Consider the following 19,713-nt stretch of genomic DNA (forward strand, 5'->3'; position numbering starts at 1 on the left):
CTGGGAGCCTGCTTCTTCCTCTCTCACTCCCCTGCTGTGTTCCCTTTCTCGCTGGCTGTCTCTCTGTCGCATAAATAAATAAAATCTTTTTTAAAAAAGTATCATGTGGATCATGTCAATTGGCATTCAAATCCTCCTATATAGACCATCTCTGGCTTATCTTTTCATCTTTAGCTACCATTTATTTCCCCTTCCACTATTGCTGAGGTCTAGCCAATGACGATATCTCACTGTTCCCACCCAGGGTCTTCATTCTTGTAGTCCTCTCAAGTTCACCGGTGGGAGCGGAAGAAGAACTATCGCAGAGGTCTCTCCCTCTGTTGGGTTCTGTTCGTGAATGCTGAGTCTACTTACTGCCTGTCTCAGGGTAGGCCTGTTCAGATCTGGAAGATGCAGGCTCTGAGGCCTCTGACCTCACAAAGCACGGTCCTGGACTCCATCATCCACATGGTCCCCTCACCCTGCAGGTGGGATGGCTGACCACAAAGATGGGGATTTGCTCCTCCTCCTGATCTGCTTTTATCCTTAAAGCTCCATCATCATCCCCGTCATCATCATCACCATCATCATCACCATATTTATTACGTATGTCTTACTTATATGCCAGGCTCTGTGCTAAGCACTTCATCTGCATTGCCTTATTTAACCTTTAATGACCCCGTGACAAACTCATGATACCATCATTTCCCTGATTTTATAAGTGAGCAAACTGGGTTTCAGAAAAGTTAAGATACTAGCTTAAGGTCAGCAGCTCCATTTGCAGGCTTTCCATCATCATCATTTTCTAATGATTTGGGGCCAGAGTCGGCACTGTTCCCTCCCGGGGGCCCTTCCAAGAGAGTTCAGGCTCTCCAGTTACTTACTCACTCCTAGACACGCTGCTCCCAGGTTGCCTGCGACCCAGACCCTTTTGTTCCCCACCCTCTCCCTTGAAATGGCTGATTTCTGGAGCTGTTCAAAGAGGACACTAGCGGGAAAGAGGGGCAGGAGGCTAGCATCTCACTGGGCCTAATCTCTGGACAATGGAGAACCAGAGAACTGACCTTCTAGAGGTCAGGACAAAGGGCAGGGAGGGGGTGGCAGGGCCCAGCTGTGCCTCCTCTTTCCTCCCCACTGTCAATCCCTGCAGCACCCTCATCGATCCACCTTCCCAGCAAGCTCCCCTCCTCCCCCCGCCCAGGCCGGCCAGACTTGGCTTGAGGCCCCACCTCCACTGGCACTAACAAGGGGACTGGGGGTTCCACCTCCGAGAGCTGGGAAGCAGGACTACGGGGAGGGGAGTCGGAAGGGGCTCTCTCCCTCTTTGACTGGCCACAGGGGAGAAAATCCTTCCAGGGAAATTGGAGAGGTCACCCGATGGGGGTGGGGGAGGTTCAGGGCCAGGACCACCCAGTTTGGAGCTGGGAGGGACCCAGCAGATTAGAGACCTGGGTAAAGCATTGGCGCAGGCCTGTAATTACCCCGGAGGAGCAGGGAAGATGCAGCAACCATAGGATGCTGGAGGAAGGGCAGCAGCAAGGCTCCTGGCCTCTCTCCATCCCAGCATCACCAGGGGAGAGAAAGCAGAGGCCTTTCAGGGGTCTCCTTGGGACCCTCCTTCAGGTGTCTAGGCATCTCCCAGGCGGATTTGGTTTGAGGTGCGATTGGGAGAGAATGTGGATTTGAAGCTACCGCCAAGGCCCCAGAGCCGGAGCCCCCAAGTTCCAGGGTGGGACTGGGGGCTCCCAGCCCCGCTCCCTTCCACTCCCCCCAGTTCAAGCGGCGGGTGAGTCACCAGAGCGCTCCCTACATAGTCTTCTCGCGCTGTGGCGCGTACCAACGCGCGGCCGCAGGGGGAGGCAGCGGGACGGGCGTCCTCGGGTAGCCGAGGCGTCCCCTCGGCCGCGGCCGCAGGAGAGGCGTCCCGAGCCCGAGGGCCCGCGCTCGAGGGCGGAGGCGGGGCGGGGCGAGCAAGGCGGGCGCGCAGCGGCTCGGGTCCCGGACGCTGGGGGGAAAGGCCCTCCCCGCGTCGCACTTGGTACGCGCCAGCGGGGAGGCCAGGCCCAGCCCCGGCGGTACAATAGGGTTGGGCCGCGGCCGGGACTGGGCCGGCGCCGGGCAGGGAGCGGGATCGCGGCCGGAGCCGACAGACACCGGGCGGCCGGCGACTCCGAGCCTCGCAGGCCACCAGCAGAGGCAGCCCCGACCTTCTCCGGAGTGCCCCCGTCTCCGAGTCTTGCCCGCCGGGCAGGGCCGGGCGTGATGCGCCGCGGGACCCCTGTCCTGGCCGCTGGCCGCCGCCGCCGTCGCCGCTGAGACCCCCAAGACCCCCAGTGACGCCGCAGCCATGGAGAGTGGCCCACATGCAGAGCCGGGTGCCGGCGCCCCCCCAGGTATGCCGGGAGCCACGCAGAGGCGAGATGGGGGGAGGTCGCGGGGCCTCGGGAAGGCCGAGGAGGAGGCCAACCCGCTGGGCGGGGACCCCTCCCCCGCCGCGCCCTCTGACCACTTGGAAGTTTAAAAATAAAGGCTGCGGCGGCGGCTCGGGGCCACCGACGCATCCTCTGACAGCTGTCCCCTCCCCCACTCCGGGCGCTAGGACGCCCTGGGCGACAGGATCCTCGAGGACCCCGCTCCGGAGTTGTTGGGGTGACCCTTATGCTCCGGCCCAGTGCCACCTCCCGCCTGCACCTATTTTCCGATCCACCCCAGGCCCTGATGACCCTCTTCAATTGAACTGGGACGTCTGTCCCCCTCTTCATCCCGGGTGGGCAAGGGTGACCCCAGCCTGAATGTATGTGTTGGGGGTCCAGATTCTCAGGCCTGCCGTCCTGCATACCGAAGCCTAGGCCCTTGGCGCCCCTCACGCCCAGGCCCTGGCCCAGACCTCGCCCCCACCCCATCTCTCCAGCTGCCGCGCAAAGGGCCTGTTGCTGCTGCGGGCCGGCCCGGAGTGGAGGGGAGGGCAGGGGGAGGTCTCTAGCGGCGGCTGCCAAGTAACCCGACGGATAAAGACGAGGGGGAGGGGGAGGCGGCATTGTTTGGGGCGAGGGCGGGAGCTGGGGAGTGGGCCGCCTCCTCTGCAGCCTGGCCTACTCCGGAGCCCACCCAGCCGGATTTAGGGAGGAAGGGGACAGAAGTAAAGCTGCGTATCCTGCCCCCCTCCTTCCTAGGCTCTCTAGGCCCGAGAGTCTCTCTCGAGAATGAGGTGAAGGCTCAAGGCCGCACTCCCGGGACCTGCCACATCATTCCTCAGCCTGAAGCTTGGGATGCCTACCCCCGCCCCCCTACACACACTCCAGGCCCCAGAAGACCATCAAAGCTACCCTCCCCTCCCCTCACCCCACCAACCACCAGTGCCCAGGACTTCTGCAAATCCCATTCGGATCTGGGAGCAGCTGATGAGGGGGTGGGGACAGGTTTCTGGTTGGGCCTGGTGTTGGAGGGAGGGATTTCTCTTTCTCTTTCTTCCTGGAAGGGGAGGGAAGAGCATGATTACTGAGGACCCAAGTTCTGTTCCCACTGACTCAGGGGGGAGGCGGCCCCAACCTCACACCTCCATAGAGTCCTAGAGCCTAATCCCTGCCACCTCCCTGACCCCTGGGGCGTGGGCTCAGCATGAAACAGTGTCTGTGGGCGCAGAGAGCCCAAGACAAGGTGGAGCAGCTTGACTGTGGGTGGGCTCCTCCCCATGCCAGCGTGGGTGTTTCCAGGGGCCGGTGTGGGTGTGGGAGCTGAAGGACGCAGGTGGTGATTGGTGGGGGGGGGGGAGCTATCAGACTGTTGTGGTTGGGGTGGTTTGTAGGCTGTGCTGGAACAGTGGCACTTGGCTCAGTCTTGGCTCTGCTGAGCCTGAGAGGGGACAACCAGAGAGTTCTAGATGGGGTCCATTTCATCTGCTTATTGGCCCTCTGCATCTGAGGGGCACAGACACTGGTGCGTGCATCTGGGCCTGAATGGGCCTGATGACTGGGCCACAGATGAGGGCCTGAGTGAGTGTCTGGTTCATAATTAAGGCACTTGGGTGGGATGCCTGCCTGAAGCGGAGGGCCTGGGGGACTTGCTTTGCTGTACCGAGGGGCCTGAGGGGGTCTGCATACGGGGTCCTGGGTTGGGAAGACTCTTCTATACACAGGGGCCTAGATGGAGTTACATGAGAACCTAGATCAGGCTGGTGGCGACTCCCTACACAGAAGGTGAAGGTGACAGGGGCCCCCTATAAGCCAAGGGCTCCCAGGGAATAAAGGTGGTGCCCACTGCATGTACCCTGTGGAGTCTGAGGCATGGGGCTGAGACACTGTGTGCACATGGCATGATCCCTGCCATCCTTGAGTCCCCTCTGCCCCCTGAGCATTTCCAGGAGGCAACATGGAGTAGGGGACAGGTATGGACTGGGGCAAGTGACTTGCCTCCTCCAGCCACAGTTTATGCCCCTGGAAAACGGAGGTGGTGTTATCAGACCTTGTGGGGTTAATGTGAGGGTTAGAGATGCTGTACCTAGGAACCTGGCACACCGACACCCGCAATACAGTGTTATTACCATTACTGTGGTTGTGCTGTTCGGAACCGGTGCCGGCAGGGAGGTACGGAACATGGGGGAGGTGAGCACAGGGATTGGGAGCCAGTTTGCTTACGAATGTAGACTCTGGAATCAAACATAACCTACTACTGTGTGACCTTAGGTGTGTTGTTTAACCTGAGTCTTAAATGCTCCCATCTATAAAATGAAAATAAGCTAGAAATTATCTCATGGAGATATGGGGTTCATTAAATTAGATGAACACATGAAACACTTAGCCTAGGCCCGGGCGCATACTTAGTGGTTAATAAGCTCTGTTTTTTGTTGTTATTGTTTTTTAATTCCTTTGGAGGCCCGAGGAGGAGGTGTGATTCATTAGAATTTCAGGAGGTAACTATGGGCCAGAGGGCCAGGGGGAGGGGAGTTCTAGGCATATATGAACCGGGGTGGATCTGGGGACCAGAGGGGCCGCCCGTGCTTGAAGGGGGCCTGTGGCAGAAGGGGAGAGCCCCGGGAGATGGGTGCAGACAGCCACCATACTGATGCCTGCCATGAGCCAGCTCAGTGCTGGCTATGCAGGTGGCAGAGAAGCGAATCAGACAGAATCACTACCCTGTGAGAGCTCCTGGCCCAATGAGGGAAGCAGATGTGTTCAGTGTAGGGAAACCCTACAGGTACACTGGTGATACGGTGGTCAGAGAGCTCTGCTTGTGGAAGGCTTCCCAGAGGAGGAGGCATTTCAGGTGAACCTAAAAGGATGAGTAGGGGTTGGCAAGACTGGCACAATGGGCTCTGTCTCTACATACAGCGGCCAGCCTAGCCGGTGCCTCCCTCGGACAGCTTCATCCCCCCTTGGGCCGGTGGGCCCAGTAATGAGCCTCTAATGAGCCCCTAAGGTGCAGTCATGCATATGCAAACGAGGAGGAAGGGGCATGGGGCCAGTGCACTCCCTCTTTCCCTCAGGATGGGCATCAGCTGTGGGTGGGGCAGGGCCCCCGGGGGCGGGGAGCCCGCCGAAAGCAGGGCCCTGACCAGAGTGGTGGCCCTAGAGGGTGGCCGGGACAGGTCTCAGGTCTGACCGAGGCCGGAGGTTAGGCCACAAGCAGCAGAGAGCCGTGTCCATGGGTCCCCACTGGGCCTTGGGACAAGTCAGGGAGCCCAGGAGCCAGGCCCGGATAATGCAGCTTTGTTGGCTGTGGTAGCCAGCACTGCCTGGCACCCCAGGGCCCAGCCTCTTAGCCGCAGCTCTGCCTTGAGGGGAGCAGAGAGCGTGACATGGGAGGGGGTAGAGAGCATGGTGTGGCTACCGCCGTCAGCGCTCCTCCCCATTGGTAAGAGGAGAGGTGGCCTCTCACCAGGGATAAGTCCAACTTATCTCCCACTCCTGTTTGTGAAGGGCCTTCTCTGTGCCGGGCATAACGCTTAGCATATCATGTGCACGGTCTCCTTTGATTCTCAGAACAATCCCTGAGTAGGGCCTAATATTATCCTCATTTTACAGATGAGGATCAGAGAGGGAAGTCATTGGCCTAAAGTCACACAGCTAGGAACTGGCAGAGGCAGGATTTGAACCCGGGTTCATCTGACTCTAAAGCCTCTGCACCAAACCTCTAGGCTGAATTACCATGGCTGCGCCAGCCAGTGATAGAGTCTGACCTGCTTCCCTGGCATGACTGAGCTATAGGCACCTTGGTCTTAGGGACCCCATGATCCAGTCTCTGGCAGGCAGAGGTGGAGCCAGCGGAGCCCTGGGTCCCCTGTGCATCTTGTCAGGTTGGAGTCTGAGGAAGTCAGACCAGAAGGAGGCCCTGGACCCAGGCAGTGGTGACAGTCCAGCCAGCAGGCCATCCCCAGGCCTCTGCCCTGAGCGTCTAGGCCCTAGCGCGGGCAGCCCTGCTGGGGCTGAGGGAGGGCCCGTGGTGGGGCCTGGGCTGCGGGATGGGGTCATTTCCTGCCGCCTAAAATAACAGGAAGTGGGTGCTCCTGATTGGAGGCTGGGAACAATGGCCGCCAACCAGGCCAGAGAGCTCCTTCAGAGCTGCAGTCTCAGTTGCGATCCTGGGTTTATCTCCCACAGAGGCCCATGGCCTGGCCCCAGTGTCCTGCTGCTAAGGTCCTGTGGCCCAGGTTGTGAGGACTGCTGGAGCAGGCTGCCCCCTCCTCGTCCGCTCCAGCTCAGAGCCAGCTCAGCTCTATTCAGGCTGGAAGTAATGCTGCCCCCTAAGGGTTCCCTCTGTCCCAGCCCCACAATCAGGCATCTCTCAGAGTTTGTCCTTCCGGGGCCTGCCCCTGCCCCCATCCTCATCCTCCCAGCTCAGATCTCTCCAGGCAGGGAAACCCAGGAGGCTGCCCCCTTTGGGTAACAGAGTGAAGGTACAGACTGTCACGCTGCTTCGGGGCCCAAACCCCAACTTTGCTACTCAGCAGCTCTGTGACTTAAGCACGTGTCTTAAGCTCTCTGAATCTATTTCCCCATTTGTCAGATGGGGTAATAACGTCTGCCTCATAGGGTTGTGGTGAGGACGACAGGGACTGATGTGTTTCAAGTGTTGAGCCAGGCCTGACAACAGCATTAGCTGCTGCGCTGTTAACTGGCCTTTCCCTGGGCCCAGGTAAGGGAGGGTCCAGAAGGGGCAGGGAGGATGCGGCCTGGATGAGGCTGTATGCGTATACTGGGGACCCCGTGTCTGAGTGCTGTGTGGGTCTCTGAGGCTTCATCTGTGCCTCAGAGGGGGAGCCTGGCTCTGTGTGTGTGTGTGTGTGTGTGTGTGTGTGTGTGTGTAGGGTTCCAAATCCCACTAAGTCTGATTCCTGTGTATGTAGGAGAGAGAGAGAGAGAAGGGAGGAAAGAATGTGTCATGTCTCTCGCCATTGTTCACGCTCTGTCCACGTTGTCTGGGTGTCTTTCTCTCTCTGTGGTGTGTACTCTTTGTCTCTCTGTGTGTCTTTGCCCCTCTGTTGGCCTCGCCGTCTTCGTTTGTCTGGTCCGATGCTGCCCCCCGAGGAGCTGCCGTGAGAGCCAGAGGGCTCTGGCTACAGGTGCCTCTCTGTGTCCTGTCTCCTCTCTCTGCCTCGTGCCTCTGCTTCCCATGCGCCCTGCTCAGGGGTGCTGTCTGTGCACCCCCCTTCGCTGGCTCTCCCCTGGGTGCTCCTCTGCTCTGCCCCCTGGAGGACGGCCGCTCACCCCCCGCCCCTGCCCAGGTGCCTCACTTCCTGCCTCCTGGTGGCCCGCCTGGGCAGGAGCCTGCCTTTCCTACATTCCTGCCCTCTGAGCTCAGTGCCTGCCTGCCCCACCTGCACCCTTCACCATCTTGGGGGAAACCTCCCTGAGGGAACCACGGAATCACTTCCTTCTTCAGGGAACAGGCAGGAGCCTCGAGGAGGGGTGATGTGACACCTACCAGAAACAGTGTGACATAAGGGTTTTGTCATCAGATAGCCTTGGGTTCAAATCCCACCTCTGATGCTGACATGAGCAATTCACTTAACTTGTCTGAGTAAGTTTTCTCACCTGTGAAACGGGCCATCCATAGAACGTTCCTTTTAGGGCTGTCATAAGAATGAAATGAGATGAGGAGAAGTGCCCGGCATACGGTAGGCCTTCAATAAATTACCTTGTTTCCCTTCCTGGGTTTAGGAGCTGGCGGGGCACACGCAGGGCTCTGAGATGACCAGGACCTCTAGGGTTGGGGAGGTTAGGTTTTGGAGCAGCTCGGGGTTTGACCATGTGCTGGCTAGGGGGCTTTCCACAGTCCCTCCACCCGTCCACGCACTTATCCATCCGTGCGTTCAGTAAACAGACACAGAACGCCTGCTCAGTGCCAGCAGGTCCTAGATAAGCCCTGGGCTGTAAAAAGGAGCAAGACCCCGTCTCTTCTCTCCATGAGCTCTCATGCTGGCAGAGACAGGGGCAGCAGGCAAACAGAAAAGCCAGACTGAGTTATCAGTGTTGTGAGAGGAATATTTGGCCCAGCAGCCGTTGTTGGTTTGGGAGGAGGGAGGGGCCAGAGGAAGGGACTGCCAGCTCCCAGCGGGTGGAGATGGGGAGTAAGCACGCTGAGACGTGTGACCGGCCCTCTGAGAGACTTGGCCCAGATCTTTCTGCAGACCCCAGGTACAGTCCCTCGTGGGGCTCTTGAGAAGACAAGACTTACTGACCCTACGATCAGCTTTCATAACCTTTGCCCAGGGAATGCTTTCTGTGCCAAGAAATAAATACAAACTGTCTGTCTCTTATCCAGTTCTTAACAAATACTTCTGGTAGACATCAGCTTCGTAAAATAAAACTAACAGTGGCTAATACCTCACAATTTGACACAGACCAGAAAGAAAACGCAGTGGCTGAAGGATCACATTGGATGAGTGAAGATAGGAATAATCAGAAATTGGTTTAACCATGCCATATAGATAACTAACCAAGTAATTAATTTGGCTGACTTTAATTTGTCCTGGGTAACACTGTCCTGATGGCATTTCATCAGTGTTGGCATGCTTCTGAGGAAAATATTTGTATTTAGGGTCAATAGTCCGCCAGGTCAAAAGAAGAGTTCCAAATGTCCCGCTCGCTTCTCGAGAAGTCTTTCTTATTGAGCTGCTGGAGTCAAACATTTATTATTTTTTATTATTATTTTTAACTTCTACCGGAGTGCCTTAGTCCAGGAAGCTACCCAAATTCGATGGAGATGGAGTTGTTTTGCCTCCCTTCAAGTGTCTATCCCTTTGCAACGAGTTACCACATGGATTTACTCTTTATTAGAGTAAAAGTCTCCTTCTCTGGGCACGGCTTTAGGCTGGGGTGGCTCCCTGGTACAGCACTTTATTCTCACTCAACAGCATCTCGTGACTGTTTCTGTGTACTTGGCACTCCGGTAGCTGCTGGTGATGTGAGCGAAGCAGACATAGCCCAGCTCTTGTGGGGCTTCCTCTCGGTCTAAGGGGAGGCTGACAATAACAAGAGAAGCACACAAGGAAGTTGAAAATTGTAACAGTCACAGTGCCCCAAACAAGAGGCCCACAAAGCTATGACTGTATAGAATGAAGGAATTTATCCTGATTGGAGAGGACAGGGAAGGCTTCCCTAAGGATATGATGTCCGAGGGAAGATCTGAAGCCTAAATGGGGGTTAACTAAGAAAAGAGCAGAAAGAGCATGTGCAAAGGCACTGTGGCAAGAGGGCGTATGTTATCAGAATTCAAAGATCAGTGTGGCTAGAGTGTAGAAAGCAAGTGGGGAGCACGGAGAAGAGATCCAAGAAGTGCAAGAGATGGGGACGGGGACTTCGGACTAAGTCAGACTTACAGTTTGGGTTCAAGAATTTTGGTTTTATCTTTTAAGCAATGAGAAGCCACTGAGAGGTTTCAAGTGTCAGAAGAGTACCATGGTCAGATCTGCATTTGCAAACATTTAACTCTGGCTGCTCCATGGAGAGCAGAGTGAGAATGGGTGTGGGGAGAGCAGTGGAGAGACTTTGTAGTCATCCAGGTAGGAGAGATGCTGATGATATCAGCCAAGGTGGAGTTCATTGATGTATTCATTTGACAGATAGTTGTGGAGCACCTATGTGCAGGCCCTGTTGGCCTTAGAGATAGAACAGCTAACAAAACAGACACATGTGTGCCCTGGTGGAGATTATCTTCTAGCGGTGGGAGACAATGTCAACGTGTTATGAATACTTAGGGAGGAAAAACAGAATTAGAAAGAATACATACAGTTGGAAAGGGGAAGGAGACTTCCACTGCAGTTTGTAATTTTAAATAGAGTCAGGGAGGGTGTTAGTGACATTGGAGTAAGAGCCTGAAGGATGTGAGGGAGCACCCCAATCTGGGCGCAGAGAATTCTCAGCAGAGGGAGCAGGGAGTACACAGCACTATGGCAGGGGCATGCCTGGAACAGCGGCTAGAAGAGACTTGGGGGGGGTGGGAAGAGAAGGAGGAGATGAGGCCCAAGAGGTAATGGGCTGAAGAGGGGGGGATCCTGAAGGTCCTCAGAGACCATTGTAAGGCCTTTGGTTTTTCCTCCCCAAGAGATGGGAGTTCTTCAGAGGATTTTGTCAGGAGAGTGACTTGATCTAACTTATTTTTAAACAGAACCACTCTGCTGCTGTGTTGAGAAAAGATGAAAGGGGAACAGAAAATGGCAGCGGGGAGTCTTTTTTTTTTTTTTTTTAAGATTTCATTTTTTAAGTAACCTCTCCACCCAACGCGGGGCTTGAACTCACAGCCCTGAGATCAAGAGCACGCTCCCCCAGCCACCAGCTAAGCCAGCCAGGCGCCCCCGCGGGGAGCCTTTGTAAGGGATGAGAGTGGCTGAACCAAGATGACAGAAATGGAGATGGTGAGAAGTGACTGGATTCAGAATATACTTTGCACATGGAGCCACAAAGATTGACTGAGAGATTAGATGTGGGGTGTGAGATAAGAAAAGATTCCAAACGACTTTAAGATTTTTGGCCTGAGAAACTGGGAGAACGGGGTTGCCACTGACTGAGATGGGGAAAAACCCGGGGAGAAGCAAGGTTCTGGGAGGAAGCTCTGGAGCGCAGTTTGGGATGTGTTAAATTTGGGGCGTCTGTAAGACACGCAGAGGTGTCAAATAGGGAGTTGCATGAGCGAAACTGGAACTCAAGGGAGAGGTCTGGGCTGGAGATGCAAACTTGGCTGTCCTCAGCAGAGCAATGGTATTTAAAGCCATGAGTCTGGATGAGGTCACCAAGGGAGTGCGTGCAGACGGAAAAGTGATGAGGTCCTCCATGGAGCCTGGGGCACCTGGTGCTCAGAGGTTAGGCAATTAAAGAGGGCTCAGCAAAGAAGACTGAGAAGTCACAGCCAGCAAGGTAGAAGGAACACAAGGAAGGTGTGTTGTCTTTACAGCCAAGTGCAAAAGTGTTCAAGGAGCATCGAGGGATCAACCGTGTCCAACGCAGCCCCTAAGTTAGCAAGACGAGGACCGAGAAACGGCTGCTGCTGCTGTAGCAATGTTCACGGGCGACCTTGAGAAGGGCAGTGTCATGGAGCAGTGGGGGTGAAGGCCTGACCCACATGGGCCCTTGTAGCAGAGATCGGGAGAAGTGGACAGGTTCCTCTGGGCAGGCGCCGCTTACTGAGCCCCTGCAAGGTGCCAGAGATGATGTACCCAGTCACCATCGGTGCCAACAACGCAGGGAGGAAACTGCAGCTTGCACAGGCTCAGGGCTTGCCCAAGGTCCCGCCGCAGACCTGGGGTCTCCCACCCAGGCCCGTCTGACTCTGAAGCCTCGGACCTTTCTTTCTACGCCACTGCATCTGACACTGGAGGGCAGGTCCTTCCAGGGCTCATCCCTCCCCCTCCTCCCAAAGCACACAGCTAGCCGGGACCTACTGGGAGATTCCCTGCATTGCCTGGTGGGCGCGATTTACCTAGGTGTAGACAAACATCCTCCTACCGGTTTTCCTTGCAACACCTGCAGCACGCACAGGTGCCAGGAGAATGACAGTAAACAGGCCTCACCCTCAGCTTTCAAGCTTAGTATGCACACACCTAAGCTTTCTGGCCCCAGACAGTCCCGGGTTCAAATCCTGCCTCTGGCACATGCTAGGTCTGTGACCCTGGGCAGATCACTTCGTGGGGTAAGCTTTGACCGTCTCATCCGTGTAATGGGGGTAGGAATCCCTGCCTCTCAGGGCTCATAGGAGGGTGCAGGATAGGGGTACAAAGGCCTAGCTCAGTTCCCGGTATATGGTAAACACTCATAAATGATTGCTGCTAGGTATGTTGCCCACTGGAGTTGGCATAGAGTTCGCAGGTGTCTGGGAGGTAGACTAATAGGGGCCAGGCGGCCTTCTGCAGCTGCTGTGGGGAGAGCAGGTGGGCTGTCATGGAACCTAGGGGCTGGCCGGCTTGCGTGGGCCCTTAGGAAGACAGGGCCTCAGCTCGGGCTCTTGCCTGGAGCCCAGGAAGCTGCAAGGGAGGGAATGAGGGAAAAACTGAGGCTCAGATTTTCTTGCATAACACGTATTACTTCATACTGCCTTAAACAGAGGCAGGAGGCTGTAACTAGTAAGAGCACGAGCTCTGGTGACACACGCTGGGTTCAAGTCCAGGTTCCTTCACTTACAGCTGAGTGACCTCAAATTGCTTTACTTTTCCCATCTGTAAAAAAGATATTTATAGTGTCTCCTTCATAAGTACTGTCAGTGAGGGCTAAAACAAATATGTGTAAAATGCTTTGAATATAGGAAGCTGAGAAATTGAGAAATAGATAACTGTTAAGGGTTATTGTTATCACTAAAATAACACTCTTGTGAGATAGGTACTATCCTTATCCCACAGCAGGAGCTGTGGCACAGAGAGGGTCTGTAACTAGCCCAAGGTCACACAGTTAAGGGGGAAGCCAGAATTCACATGCAAATAGTTTGCCTTCAGAGCCCGCATTCAGAGGCAGGACACCTGTCTCCCTGAAAAAGGCGCACAGAGTCCCAAACGTGACTCCTTGGGAGTGTCCTCTCCCTACACACACGTTGTCACCCACAGGGACGGGGGCGGGGTTGCCACCTCCCGAGAAGGCCAGATTTCCCAGAGGAAAGGACTCCGTCTGGTGGAGCGTCTGGCAAAAGTGAAAAATGCTTCCTTAGATTCAGCTTCTCACGGGCCCTGGCCCTGCTCCCCGAGCCCGGGTTCGGGGGCTGGGTCCCCATTGTTCCCTTCAGCGCTCAGTAGCAGCACAGGGCAGCGGGGCTCGACGTGCAGAGCTTTCTAGGACCCACCTAGAAAGGGCGGGAAGTGGGGTTTGCTGGCACATGAATTCTGCCAGGCACCTCCCTGGCATCCCTGCTAGCGTGGGCTCATTATCCCCATTTTACAGATATGAAAACTGAGACTTAAAAAAGGTGGAGTGGCTTCACCAAGGTTACCTGCTGGGGAAGCATGCCCTCCATTCCCCCCTTGGGGTGCTGACATCAGAACTGGCCTGTCTTTCAACTCTCCAGAATACTCACGTGCTCACCCGTGCGCATATATGTGCCCGCACCAAATCACGTGGCTTCCGTACTTGGCACTTTGCTGTCTTTTACAGGGGTCTTGAAATATTATTGTCTTAAAAGAAGAAATCTGTGGGTGTTTGGGAAAGGAGAAAAGATGACAAAGCGAGGGTATCTCGCTGCCCGCCCCATGGGGGAGTGAACAACACGGCGTCCCAAGCTCATGTCCTCTTGGCCAGTCCCATGTGCCCAGCACTGGCACCCTGTGTGTACCAGGCCTTGGGGTGGGCCCCATGACCCCGAAGTAAAACAGAAAGTGGGGGAGGCCAACATGGAGACCGGTCATTACCACTCGGGCACCAATCAGTGCTACCGACTTTTTCTCCATTTTTCCAATACACGCTGCTCCCTTCTGCTCCTCTGCAGATGCTCTTCTTTTTGCCAGAACCCTCACCTCCTTGCTTTGTCAACGCCAGCTCGTCCTCTGGCTCTCAGCTTGGTTGTTCCTTCTTCAGGAAGCCCCCCAAATGTAGCTTAACCAGCTCTGCTGTGTTACCCTCAGACATAGTCCTTATTCTATGCTGTGACTGCCTCGCTCTTTGTCTGTCTACCTGCTGGAAGGTAGGCTCCACAGAGGCAGGGAGCATCGCTGTTTTCTCACCATGGTATCATTAGTGTCTGGAACAGGGCCTGGCACACAGAAGGGACTCAGTAAGCATGTTGTGTGAGTGAATGTCCGTTGGAGGCGGGAGAGAGTTCTGTGTGGCGCTTATGGCATGGATGTACTCTCTGACTCTCTCTTCTCTCTCGTGTTGGTCTTCCAGCTATGGCAGCCAGGACCCCCCCAGAGCCAAGACCTTCTCCAGAAGGTGACCCCTCCCCACCACCGCCACCACCACCGATGTCAGCCCTGGTCCCTGACACTCCCCCAGACACCCCTCCTGCCATGAAGAATGCCGCTAGTTCTAAGCAGCTCCCACTGGAACCAGAGAGCCCCCCAGCGCCAGTTGCGCCTAGATCAGCTCCCCAGCAGGAAGAGTCCCCTTTCTCAGAAGTGAAGATCAGGGGACCCACCCCACCAGCCACCGGCCCACGGGATGCCAGGCCTCCTCGAAGGAGCAGCCAGCCATCCCCGACAACGGTGCAAGCTTCCGACAGCCATCCCACCAAGCAAGGTAGATATGATGTCCCTAGTCCTGGGCCAAACTCCTTGGCTCAGGCCTCCAGCCCTGGATGATGCCATTGGAGGGAATCTCCTGGGCCCAGGAGGAGATGGGAAAAGGGACGGGGATGAGGCCTGGGGGAGGGCCCTTTTTGGGGGGAGCCTCTGACCTAAGACTGTTTCCATTCCCTTGACTAAGATGTAAAGAAAGCAGGAGAGAGACACAAGCTGGCAAAGGAGCGGCGAGAAGAACGGGCCAAGTACCTGGGTGAGTGTTGGGGAGGCGTCATCATCCCTACCACCCTCCCCTTCCATCTCTTATGGACAGAACTAGCACTTCTGAACGCTTGATTACATGCACTGCGCTGAGAGCAGTACAGACATTACCTCATTTAATTCTCTCCACCCATTCTGAGGATGGGGAAACAGAGGCTCAGAGGGATGAAATCGCTTTCCTAAGCCACACACAGCCAGTGGAGTACCTGAGACTCACACCCAGGAGCCTCATCTCACCCTCAATCCCGTGCTCTTAATCCCGCGATACGTGAAAATCTGTCCAGCAGGCTCCAAAGTCAGACAGGGATCTGGCCCTAAAGAACTCACTTCTCCTTTAGCACTGAGAAACCATGAGGCCAGTGGGGGAGAAAGAGACCTTCCATTAGGGAAGTCCTCCTCCTGAGGCCTGAGCCTGTCTTCCGGGAGCCCTTCAGTGTGAGGCAGGGAGGCTGGGAGCAGAGGCACCCCCCTCCCCCGCCCCCAAGCAGGCAGAAGAAAGACCCACCTGGGGCCAGGGTAGCAGGGAAGGCCACTTCCTTGGAGGAGACCCCTCACACCCCCTGGGGCCCCTTCCCCACAGCGGCCAAGAAAGCAGTGTGGCTGGAGAAGGAGGAGAAGGCCAAGGCGCTACGGGAGAAGCAGCTCCAGGAGCGCCGGCGGCGGCTGGAGGAGCAGAGGCTTAAAGCCGAGCAGCGCCGAGCAGCCCTGGAGGAGCGGCAGCGGCAGAAGCTGGAGAAGAACAAGGTACGTGCGTGCTCATCTCTGGCTAGGGGTGCACGGGTGTGCGGACACGTGCACGCACGCACACGTGTGGACGCTGGCTCAGTGTGTACACACATCTGTGTCCACGCCCCTGTGTCGTCTGTGCCTACGCGGCAGTATCTGTGTTCACATCTACACCGGTGTCCCTGAGTGTGCACCATCTGGGCATCCGTGGGCTGCAGACACGTCTGGTTCTGTGCATGCTGGGGGGGGGCATCTGTAACCATGTGCTGTCAGCGCGAGTATTCGTGTGTGTGTCCCAGGCGTGCGTGTTTGCATGTACGCGGAGATGTGTCTCTGTGAGTGTGCTGAGCTCCAGGACACGAGGAGAGCTCTGGCTTGAGCACCGGTCAGGAAAGGAAGGAAAAAGTGGCCGGGCCCCTGCAGGGTTGGGGGTGTGGGGGTTTAGGCTAAAAGGAAAACATAGCCCCAAGGTCAGGATCCTCAGGGCCAGGGGGACATAGCCCCGCCTGGGAGCCCCAGGCAGGGAAAGTCCCACCCCATCCTCAGAGAAACAGCTCATACATCCAGGAAATGACTCAAGAACAGTGAAAAGCTCCCCAAGAACAAGTTGGAAAGGATTTGTTACAAATTGTCTTTAATCATAGCAAGGATTCAGTAACCTTGGTTACCTGCAATGAGTCAGGGAAAACTTCTTGGGTGGGGGAAGCATTGTCACAGGAGAGAGAAGGGCCTTTCTCCCAGGTATGAGGAATGATTCTGAGCCCGGGCCTCTCCGCTGTCCCCTCACCCCACCAGGAGCGCTATGAAGCAGCCATCCAGCGGTCAGTGAAGAAGACGTGGGCCGAAATCCGGCAGCAGCGCTGGTCCTGGGCGGGAGCCCTGCACCACAGCTCCCCAGGACGTAAGACCAGTGAGTAGGCTGGAGGGCCTGGGGGGCGGATGGGCGAGGCGGGGAGTGGGGGGGCGCGACGAGTGGGGCCGGGGAGCAGCTTCGGTGCCAGCAGCTGGCAGCTCCCTGCAGCAGGTATGCCTTGCTTTGTGTGACTTGTGTCTTCTGGAATGGTCTTGTAAACCAAACTGTCCCTTCCCAAGGACTGAGGCTATCAAGTCAGAGGTGAATTCTCTTCATTTGGTTGGCTCTTCAAACCTCTGTCGTTTTAGATTCGCCTTCTCTGTTCCCGTTACTACTGTTAGTCGATGATACAGAAAAGAACAGTTTAATGCCCTGCAGACACTGGGTATTTAGGAAAACTATCGCCCCCTTGTGAACCTGTCTTGGGAGGTAGATTTGTGCCTCTGAGTTTTCTTCACGTAGGGCCATCAGGAGTTGGGTCTGATTCTTGGCTGGCATGTATGTACCATTGTGTTTGGATATCTTTACGTAATGGCGATGTTCAGTATTTCCAGCTGTGTTCCTTTTGGTGTATGTGCTCATGGATCTGTGTGCTGTGTGTCTTAATATGCGTTTGTGTGCCTTGGTGTGTCTATTATGGCTTTGTGCGCCTCGGTGAGGGCTCCCAAGTCAGACAGAATTGGGTTAGGACCCCAGCTCTGGCACTTGCGGCGTGACCTCTAACCTCTCGATGTCAGTCTCTTCATCTGTAAAATGGGGATAACCGTACTACTTGCCTCCGAGGTTGTAGGTAGATGTTTGGGAGGATCAAGTGAGGTAACTTGTGTGTGGTGCCCAGCACAGTGCCCGGGACGTGGTAAGCATCCAGCAAACGTCAGCTGCTACAAATATCCTGATTAAGTGGCTTCGATGTGTCTGTGCCTGTGTGCATCTGGGTCCGGCACATGATCCGTTAGTGTTTGTGTTTCTGTGTCGGTGCATGTCTGCACACACGCGTGCATGTGGAAGTGTACCTTTTACCCTCTATGCCCGTGCCTGCATGTCTACGTCTGTGTGCCCCTATGGATGTGTGGATTTGTGTGACCGTGACCGTGGGTTCTTCTGTTTAGGAATGTCTCTGCATTTGTCCCAGGACGTGGGTGTTGTAGCCATAGCGCCTTGGCGGGGCAGTGCCAGCAAGTGCCGACGCTGGGTGGCTGTGGGGGAGGGGTTGCAGCGCCCAGCCCCAGGGAATGGCTTCCTGGCCAGGAAGGCTGTAGTTTCTCTAGTTCTGTTCCATCCCCTTCCTATGTTCCTTCTCCATCAGCTCCCCCAATCCAGGTTGTCTCTGGTCCCCTATCCCCCTCCTCCTCCTCCCAGAGCCAAGTCTGCCTCCTCCTCCCCTTCCTAGCCTGCCCACTCCTCCCTCTCCCACCCTGCCAGCGGAGCATCCTGCATGGAAGGCCTCAGTGCCCCCCCTGGCTCCTGTCCGGCCCGGCCCTAATGCCGTGTCTTTTCCCCTCCAGGTGGGAGCAGGTGCTCCGTGTCGGCAGTAAACCTGCCTAAACACGTGGACTCTATAATCAACAAGCGGCTCTCAAAGTCCTCTGCCACGCTCTGGAACTCCCCCAGTAGAAGTAAGAGAAGGCCCAGCCCTCCTCCCTCCAGAGCCCCTTGTAGCCCCCACCAAGCCTCCTCCAGAGCTCAGCAAGAACCCCAGGTCCCAGGACCCCTCACATACGCCAGGTCTCCATCCCCACTCTACCCCACCCAGTGCTCTGTGCCCCTCAGGGGAGCTGGTGGTGGCATATGGGTCTGGACCCTGAGGACAGAGGTGTGCCCCGTAGGGGAGAAGAACAGAGACAAAGGGCAATGTCCCAGCAGACAGAAAGCCTGGCTGGGGCCTCAACAGCAGGTGGAGGTGGGGGTGGGGGTAGGGGTGGAGAGTGGAGAGTGGGAATGGGCAGGCAGCCTCATCTCCAACCACAGCCAGCTGGCCCCGGCCAGCCTTAGGCAGGTGGCCTTGCCCCTGAGAACCAGACTAGCTTGGGTGCTGTGTGTGCAGAGGGGGCCCCTTATTCCGACTCCATCCTAGGGGGCCCAAACAACCCCACACCCTCCCTGCCTTTGGAGCCCTAGCTGTGGCCTTAGTTGGCTCCAGAGTTGTGGCCAACCGATGTGGCATGGCCCCTGTGTTCCCACCATGCCCTGGTGCTCACATGTGAAGGGGCCATGGTAGGAGTTATTTATAAGTTTCTCTGGCTTTTATTTGGTTGTTCTGTTGCCTAGCAACCAAATCAGCTGCTGTACCAACTCCACCTGACTGAGGCTTAAAAATAACCCAGCAGCTGAGGGGACAGAGCAGGGTGGCCCAGGCCAGCCAGGGCCCCTAGCAGCCTCCGTCTGGCATGGGACACCTCTCAGTCAAGAGCACAAGGACCCTCACTGTCCCCGATCCATGGGGTCATGCCTCCCCAGGCCAGCCCTCTGGTAGCAGGAGGAGAAGGGCTCTGCAGTGGGGTGGGAGTAGACAGGGTCTTTCACCTAGGGAAAGCGGTAGAGGGGGCCCTCCAGCGGTGCGGGACATTGCCCTGGGAGGCGTCTCCTTGCCTGGGTCTGCAGTGGAGGTCAGGCCCCAGGGCAGACAATTGTGGCCCCACCTGACTGGGGTAAGGGTCCTGGGAGAAGCCTCCCTGGGCTTGGCATGGATGGTACCTAACAGTCCTCCTGTGCTTCTGTGTGCCGGCTGCGGCCCCCTGCGGTAACCCGCTTCCGGCCTTCTCCTTCTAGATCGCAGCCTGCAGCTGAGCGCATGGGAGAGCAGCATCGTAGATCGTCTGATGACTCCCACCCTCTCCTTCCTGGCACGGAGTCGCAGTGCGGTCACACTGCCCCGCAACGGCCGGGACCAGGGTAGGGGCAGCGGCCCTGGGAGAGCCCCCACGAGGGGCGGGACAGGGGCCAGCCTCGCTCGTGGGCCGCACCCCGACCGCACTCATCCCTCTGCAGCCGTGCCCGTGTGCCCGCGCTCGGCCTCCGCCAGCCCCCTGACGCCGCCGAGCAGCGCCCCCCGAAGCGTGCACCGCTGCGCCCCCGCTGGGGAGCGCGGGGAGCGCCGCAAGCCCAGCGCTGGGGGCAGCCCCGCCCAGGTCCGCCGCCGGCCAGAGGCCTCGCCGGTGAGTGGCCGCGCAGGTGGGGCAGGGAGCCGGGGCCCAGGGGGCACGGCGCCGTTAACCCCTGCTCCCCCGTCTCCTCCCCCCCCCCC

General features: G+C 56.8%; 1 protein-coding gene across 4 annotated transcripts in view; it reads left to right on the plus strand.

Annotated features, from left to right (window-relative positions):
- Window positions 1-2,057: 2,057 nt before the first annotated feature.
- The window catches only part of MAP7D1 (MAP7 domain containing 1), a 21,438-nt gene continuing 3,782 nt past the window's right edge, over window positions 2,058-19,713 (plus strand). Inside the window, exons 1-8 of one of the 4 annotated variants that reach the window (XM_040619260.1) lie at window positions 2,058-2,372; window positions 14,277-14,627; window positions 14,814-14,882; window positions 15,471-15,634; window positions 16,412-16,526; window positions 17,975-18,085; window positions 19,239-19,361; window positions 19,458-19,624. In XM_040619260.1, the coding sequence (XP_040475194.1) occupies window positions 2,327-2,372; window positions 14,277-14,627; window positions 14,814-14,882; window positions 15,471-15,634; window positions 16,412-16,526; window positions 17,975-18,085; window positions 19,239-19,361; window positions 19,458-19,624 (1,146 nt within the window). In that variant the 5' untranslated portion in view covers window positions 2,058-2,326. Of the gene's footprint in view, window positions 2,373-14,276; window positions 14,628-14,813; window positions 14,883-15,470; window positions 15,635-16,411; window positions 16,527-17,974; window positions 18,086-19,238; window positions 19,625-19,713 lie in introns of all 4 variants that reach the window. The other 3 variants (XM_040619259.1, XM_040619261.1, XM_040619262.1) reach the window with 3 other exon arrangements.

This window comes from Ursus maritimus, unplaced genomic scaffold (genome assembly GCF_017311325.1).
Source record: "Ursus maritimus isolate PB19 unplaced genomic scaffold, ASM1731132v1 scaffold_32, whole genome shotgun sequence".
In the NCBI taxonomy this organism is placed as follows: domain Eukaryota; kingdom Metazoa; phylum Chordata; class Mammalia; order Carnivora; family Ursidae; genus Ursus; species Ursus maritimus.